General features: G+C 47.1%; 1 protein-coding gene across 1 annotated transcript; it reads right to left on the minus strand.

The window, feature by feature from the left end:
* Window positions 1-4227: 4227 nt before the first annotated feature.
* LOC109402625 (AMP deaminase 2) lies at window positions 4228-6666 on the minus strand (the record flags this gene model as incomplete). Its single annotated transcript, XM_062844394.1, is given in 4 exon segments — window positions 4228-4955; window positions 5027-5160; window positions 5318-5769; window positions 5835-6666. Coding segments are annotated over 4 exon segments (1709 nt in total), but the record flags the coding sequence as incomplete, so codon positions are not given.
* Between the last annotated feature and the right edge of the window lie 947 nt (window positions 6667-7613).

Below are 7613 nucleotides of genomic sequence, written 5' to 3' on the forward strand. Positions count from 1 at the left end.
CACAAAATTGTCCAGTTTCTTTGGCAAAACACCCGCGGTACTTCGCTTCGATCTTCTAACACTCACTTCTTCACCACTTTCTTCGCCATCAGGCTCTTCTTCATCCGAAAATCCGAGAAATTCTTCATCACTTTCCGGCACTGATTGTTCTTCATTTTCTTCATCTTCTTCCTTGTCGCCGCTGAATATCTGCACCTCGTTTGGTGCGCTGCCCGATACTTGCACTTTCGGCTGTAACTCCTCCTCAGCTTCTGTACCGAGTTCCAGGAATTTCGCGTCGCGACTGACGATGATCTTGCCGGTTTTCTTATTCAGGAACCTGTAGGCCTTTGATCCGCAGGCGTAACCGACAAATGTCAGTTTTTCAGCCCGCTTGTCCATCTTCCTACGCTTCACGTCCGGAATGTAAACATAGGCTTCACATCGAAACACTTTGAGTCCACTCAGACACGGTTTCTGTCCGCTCCACAGTTCCATTGGAGTCTTGCCTACCGATCTCGATGGCAACCGGTTCTGAATATAGCCCGCTGCAGCAGTACCGCTTCTCAAGTCCGGCGTCCAGCAGCATGCACACCGCCATCTCCTGCAGGTACCTATTCCGACGCTCGGCAACGCCGTTTTGCTGAGGGGCGTATCCGACCGTAAGCTCCATCTGAATGCCTTCGTCACGATAGAACTGCCTCAGCTCCTTGTTCACAAACTCGGCTCCTCGATCCGACCGAATAGTCTGCGGTTTCCGGCCAAATTGATTTTCGACGCACTTCACAAAGCTCTTGATGCATTCCTTCGCCTCACCCTTGTCCTTCAGAAGATACAGCACCAGATACCGACTGAAGTCGTCAATCAGTACCATAAAGTACCGGTTTCCTCCTGGGGTGACATTTGCCATTGGCCCACACAAATCCGTGTGAATGAGCTGAAGAGGCTGAGTGGTTTTCCGGTCGGCTTGCTGGGGGAACGGATGACGAGAAAACTTCCCCTCCAAACAGCACTCGCAAACTATCTTCTGACCACAGTCCACCAACTTCATTCCTGTTGCCAATTGTTCCCGAAGAATCCGATCCAGAACTGCTGGATCACGATGACCGAACCGTCTGTGCTGAGTGTGCTGACAGTTCACTGAATGGCACACATTTGACACCGCTGCATGCTCCTGGTCCTTCAACACATACAACCCGCCGTTTCGTACTCCCATCGCCACAACATTCTTCGATTTGTCAAAAACTTCAACACTGTTTTGCTTGAACAGCACGTCATAGCCCTTATCCGCGATCTTGCTGACCGAAATGAGTCCACTATCGAGATCCGGCACGTACAGAACATCCACTGACTGGCCAGCGCCGTCTGCCATCACAACCTGAACACTATTGACCTCGCAGCACCAAATCGGAGTTCGCCAGTTGGACTAGCGAAGCGAAGTTTTCAGCGAACTTTCTGTCATTCCTCATCCGACCCGACATGCATCCCTGATGTTTTCGTTTTCAGTCCGACGCCGTGTCGACAATCACGACTTTATCCCACCTGGACGTCTGTCAGTGCGAGCGCGCCAAATTTTGCGTGAGTGAGCATGTGGTGTTGGTGGTTAAGGTGAAACGGTACGCTAGCCGCTATTTATAGGAAAAATTGTTTCGGTAATGTCAATCGGCTTTTTTTGCGAAAACGCAAACTGAAAAGTATTCATTTACTAAAAACAGTAAGCACACGGGTACAATAAGTTAGCAAGTTCGGAATTTTGTGTGAAATCAGGGGGTGAGAAACTCGGCACACTTCATTTTGTGCCAAATGTGCCGGTGATGTGCCGAACTTCGGCACGTGCCGAAGTGTGCCAGCGTGCTGGCAGTTATGCTGTTAGTTGATTAATTGCTTTTTGCGTATCTGGCAACCATTCGCTTGTTTTGTTTTGATCCTGATTCTTGGAACTTTATTGTAATCAAAAACCGATTCAAAAGCAATCTCCTGATTATGCTGCGATCTTGCTGGTATTTGAAAGCATATTTTTGGCAAAAATTTACTCCACCGAATAAATATCAGTACCGTAGGAAACCCCCACTAGCTGCGCCAGGGGATGCGCTTGTTTCAGTAAAATGAGGAAGACTCAGTGGAAGACTTAATCTTGATGCTGCTGCAAAGAAATCCAGCGCTTTGGATCCTCATCCTGGTCCTCATGCTTGTTACGCCTCCCATTAGACACAGCTGGAAAGAAAATTGCAGCTTTCCTAGCAGCTTCCGAGCTTCAAAAACATTCGATACCAGTTGCATTTTTTCTCCAAAATATTGAGAAAAATTGTTTTCGTTACTTTCTTCTTCATTTTCCTTCTCCTCCAGAAAAAAAGACAAAAAGGTGTTGCCAGTTTGATGACAGCCAGCGTCGTTAATGTGCCGGCAAGTGTGCCAAAAGTGTGCCGGGCACTTTGTGCCGAGTTTCCCACCCCCTGTGTGAAATTGGTTTTTGTTTTCACAACGTTAAAAAAAGTTTCTGAGTACCATGGTGAGTTCGTCTCATCTCACCTTAAGTTCGCTAGTAATGCAGTGAAGTTTGAGCGATGCTCATTCTTCGGTTTTCTTCCAAATCCACAATACTCGACTCATCGAGAGTGTCGAAAAATGCACCACTACTTGTCATGTGGCACGTCGCACCACTTTACACAGTCCACATATGCTTTTTCGCCGTTGGGGCACGACTGATGCAGCTCTCCTCCTGCACCAGAAAGCTCACGGGCTCCCGTTCGGTGTTTGTAGCTTGTTTTGCTTTGGCCTTACTTTGACCACCGCCACTTGACTTACCGCCGCCTCTGGAAGATCCTGCTTCTTCATGCGATGCCTTCACTGCCTGCCACTTCCGGCAATCCTTTTTAAAGTGGCCAGGCTGTCTGCAGAAGAAACACGTTCTGCTCGACTGTGCCTTAAGCACCTGCTCGCCACCCGGTCCATTACCGTCCCTCTATCGCCGCTTATGGAATTCATCCAAAAGTTTCGTTTTGACGAGCTGCATCGTTATGTCGGCATCCGGGCGTGCTTCCAGCGCCGATGCCAAATGGTGATACGACTGTGGTATACTGCGTAGCACCACGGCAACCTTCATCTTCTCTTCCATAGGTAAACCCGCACTCTGCAACCGCCCGAACAGCGTATCCATATCGAGCAGATGTTTTTCCGCATCTCCGCCCTCCTGGAGCTTGGCATCCAGCACCCTGCTCAAAAGCGACAGCTGGGAAGTAACTGTTGACTCCTCGTGACGATGCCCAGACATCACGAGCCGAACCGTGATTCTGGATCAGTGTGTACTGACTAGGTTCAACACACAGAGCAATTGTTGCTCGCGCCCTCCTGTCATCTTTCTTCCAAGCAGCCGTCTCAGGCTCGGGTTTCGGATCCTCTATAACGTGCCAGATGTCTTCCCTCGTCAGAAGCATCTCGATTTCGAACTTCCACGTCGCATAATTGTTATTGTTGAGCTTGGCAAGGGTAAACTTTCCCACATCCGCCATTCCGCTCCACCAAAACACACTTCCCGACGAACAATACACGCCAACAATAAAAACGCCACCGCCGCAAAGCACCGCGACGACCGACAACACACTTTCACTTTTTCCGCGAAAAAACGACACGTTTTTCACCGATCCACCTCTGGGACCATAACCTGTAGGAACCAGGGAATGGACTAAGCAGAGTGGCACCTCGAATCTACGTGGGAATCGAATTAAAAACACGGAATAACCGGAGAACTGTTTCTGACTCGTGTGTTTACATTGATAGGTCGGTTTAATACTAAAATACACTTAAGGAAAAAGTCAATTGGAAACTACTTAATTATTCTGATGGCCCTGTGTCTGGGGGCTGGTATGATCCAGTGCGTCAGCGCCCTGTGGCTGGTTACACCAACAGAATTGTCGTCTAATTGACTGCTGGATAAATTCACAGTGTAAAAAGCTTGCCCGCCACCGCTAGGTTCGATGCTGTCGATTTTTAATGACCGGCGCCTATTTTTCTAATGAAGATGCCTATCTGTTCTGTGATACCATTGAAGCAAGAGGAGCATGAGAAGGCGGAGCGCTATCTCTTAAAAGTAGCGCAGTCAGAGAGCGTTATGGACGAGTTGAAGGTGCTACTGAGGAACAAGGTTCGATCCGTAAGTCAGTAGATTACCTCATAAATGTTTGGTTTATCACGAGCTCTAACACGACTTTTTGCTAAAGTATTTCGGATATTAACTATCACACTACTAACTAGTATTTTCAAAAACAGATACGTTTATTTCTTCCATGAGAGACATAGCAGGAATACAGAATGCAATGCACTACTGAAACGATTACCACAGAGCTTAATGCAAATACGGTTTTTTTTTCGCAATTTGTCTTGACACAATGCACAATAAGTGGTTATATAAGGGGGTCGTCGAAAGTCATAAGTATACGTCATAAATTTTTAGAAACACGATAAATATATGGTTGTGGTACAGATTCGTCAGCTTTGTCCGGCCGATGCAAGTCGTAAATTCAGATTCAACAATCGATAAATTCTCGAACTAATAAATATTACCTATTAGTAAAGTTCATAAAAAAAATCAACATCTCAGGTTACAATCAGTGCCATTAATTTCACATCACTTTGCTGCTATTTTAGTCCGTACAAAATACCACTTTTGATCCTACCGTCCTATCATCCTAGTTGGAAACCGCCAGCCCCAGGGTCCGTTCGTTGTTCACCTTGAAAATGTTGGACAGTTCGTCCAGGAGCGACTCGTATCGGAAGGCCACCCGGATGTCCGGCACGTTCGTTCGGGTGATGTCGTTTCCGGCCACACCCTCGCGGGTGTAGTTCGGTCCGAGCCAGTGCTGCTTCATCTTGTGCGGGAAGCCACTCATGAGCACGCTGTTCCGCGCCAGTTCGCACATGTCGCACGAGCTGAGCTTCCACACCTGGGCCGCAATGCTGTACTCCTCCATGAGGGGTTCCTGTGGGGGTTTGAGGAAGGTTTGCGATGAGACGAGGACTTGTCGTGGAGGTTTTTGAATTCGGAACTTACCTTGGTGTAGTGGAACTGCAGTGGGTCATCGGTGGACAGTGACACTACCAAACCGCGGGCTAGGTATTCCGGGAACGGGTTGCGGTCGTAGTTCAAGAAGAGGGAGTTGTTGGACAATGGAGACATGGCGATACCTTGAAATAGAGACGCAAATTTCATGGTTTTGGCCTACAATTCCATAAAACAGCGATCATCTTGATAATGATCCGCCATTTTGATTTTGGTCCGCCATCTTGAACTTTCTGTCCAAGTTGTCAATCAAATTCAAATCTACAAAGGCGAAGAACTTACCGATTTGTGCGAGATAGTACAGATACTGAAGTACCGGAACCTTCCGGAGCAACAATCCGTGCGAGATATTTTCCGCCATCAAGTAGCCGCACACCAAATGCTGAACTGGTCCGGCTTCACCACAGTGGGGTCGCAACACAAAGGTGTTCATGCCCCGTTCCGAGCGGAAGTGATTCAGCACCGTCATGTTGGCATACATGTAGTAGATGTAGTACGCATACGGTGGGTTCTCGTCGTCGGTCCACTGATCCGGCGTAGTGACGTCTCCGTCGAACAGTGGATTCTCCGGTTTGGACTCGTCATCTACCGAATCGAACCCGATCACATACTGCAGGAACTTGTGCAACTCCGGATACTGACTCGGGTTGTTGGTGGCGTCGAACAGCGGCTTGAACACGTTTTCCAAGATCTGCTGGAACGAGTTCATCAGCTTGTTGGTCTTGAAGATGTCACTGAAATGAGGAAAATATTTCGTTACTAAGTTAGGACTTCCGCAAGTATCCCGCAAACTACTTACTAAAGTCGAGGAATCTGAATGAGCCAGCGGATGTTGTCGGAGTACACATTGCCCTCGATGGCCCATTTGGCCAGCTTGTGCCACTCGTCCGGCGACTTGCCGTAGATCGACAAACGCAGCTCGGCATTCTGGTACTTGCTCTCCTCGAAGTCACTGGCCACCTCCTTGATGATGTTGGCAAAGTACTTTCCGTTGAGGTAGTTGTCCGTCTTCAGAAACACCTCCCGAAGGCGCGATTCTCCGATCGGATTGTACTTGGCGTTGAACTTGTCGAAGCGGTGGAACGTGTTCCGATCGGCATGCACATCCAGCATGTCCACCGTCAGATCATACGTGGTCAGATTCATGGATTGGAACACCTGCGACAGTGTCATCTGTTGCCCCTTGGTCACCGTTACGACCTCGTCGGCGGAATTCTTCAGGGTTTTCTTGATGAAACGTAGCAAATGCTTCTGGTTCATGCAGCTGGCGGCGTGGATGTGAGTGTCCACCTTGCGGATGTTGTAGAAGTCCCTATGAGGGACGGCCTTCTGCGAGGCCAGCTCGCGCAATTCATTCAGCAGCACGTGCAGTTGGAACTTGGAGTAGAGGTAGCTGAGACGGCGATAGCAGAACGACTTCAACGGCCCGTCGGCAATCATGGAACACATCATCTGCATGTCCTGGACAAAGACCGGTAGCTTGGTGTACTCGTAGGGGAGCGGCTGCTCGGCTTCGGCACTGGTGAACACTTCAAAGACACCCTTGTTCGAGCGGATAGAGTAGTTGCAGTCCTCCGGGAAATCGATCAACCACGGGGACTGGGTGCTCTGCGGTGGGTTCACTGGATGATCTGTGGCGAAGCAGTTTGTTAGTGGGATATTGGACAAAAAAAACTGAGCGTTTCGTAGACAAGAAACTCGGGGCGTCCTGAGAGCCTTATTAGCAAACATATCTACTCAAAGATGTGATGAGTTCACAAACATAACATATAAACGAAGATACAGCTAGTAATGGGCAATGGAGTCAGAAACAGAAAATACAAAGTATTGTGTTAAGGTCCCATTAGACGTGACAAATATTTGGCCAAACAAGCCCCACGGTGCCCCTACAGACCGTTATTATAAAATAAAAATGTCCATCAAAACTAAGTTCAGGGGTCGAATTCTGGTGCCATTCTGCACCTCTGGGCAAATTTTTAAAATAATCCCTAGGAGGAATCTCGAGAAATCTCGATTTGATGTTTTATACTACGAAATTTCAAAGAAATCCATGTTCTGATTCAACAGTATCGCTTAAATACCTACAAAAAAAAGCCCCCAAAGTATTCAAAGTTGTTTCAAACCAGTATATATTTACCAACGCAACTTTTATTATACATATTTACTACTCACCCAACTCAATTAACTGACTAAACTGACATAAGTATGTTTTTCCAAGCCATGCATCGGTTTTAACGTAAGCATTAAAAAGCGATTTTTCCCTATTGTTTTATGAACATATTACATATCCCAGTGTTATACATTAAAATTTTCACTAATTCTACAACATGTTTACTATATTACGAGGAACCAACCCTCCGAAGACCACAAAGGGATCTAAGATATGTAGAAAAAGTTATTGACTGAAAACCGAATAGTATCGAAACGCTGTTTAACGCTGTAATGAATAACAATAAATAATCAAATCTAGTCATTTTATCGATCGGGTAAGGCTTCATAACTTTATTCCATGAACTTCGCATCGCTTTGCGGTCTTCGGAGGTCTAATTCATCGTAAAGTTTGCTACAGAAATCATTC

Source organism: Aedes albopictus, chromosome 1, assembly GCF_035046485.1.
Source record: "Aedes albopictus strain Foshan chromosome 1, AalbF5, whole genome shotgun sequence".
Lineage (NCBI taxonomy): Eukaryota > Metazoa > Arthropoda > Insecta > Diptera > Culicidae > Aedes > Aedes albopictus.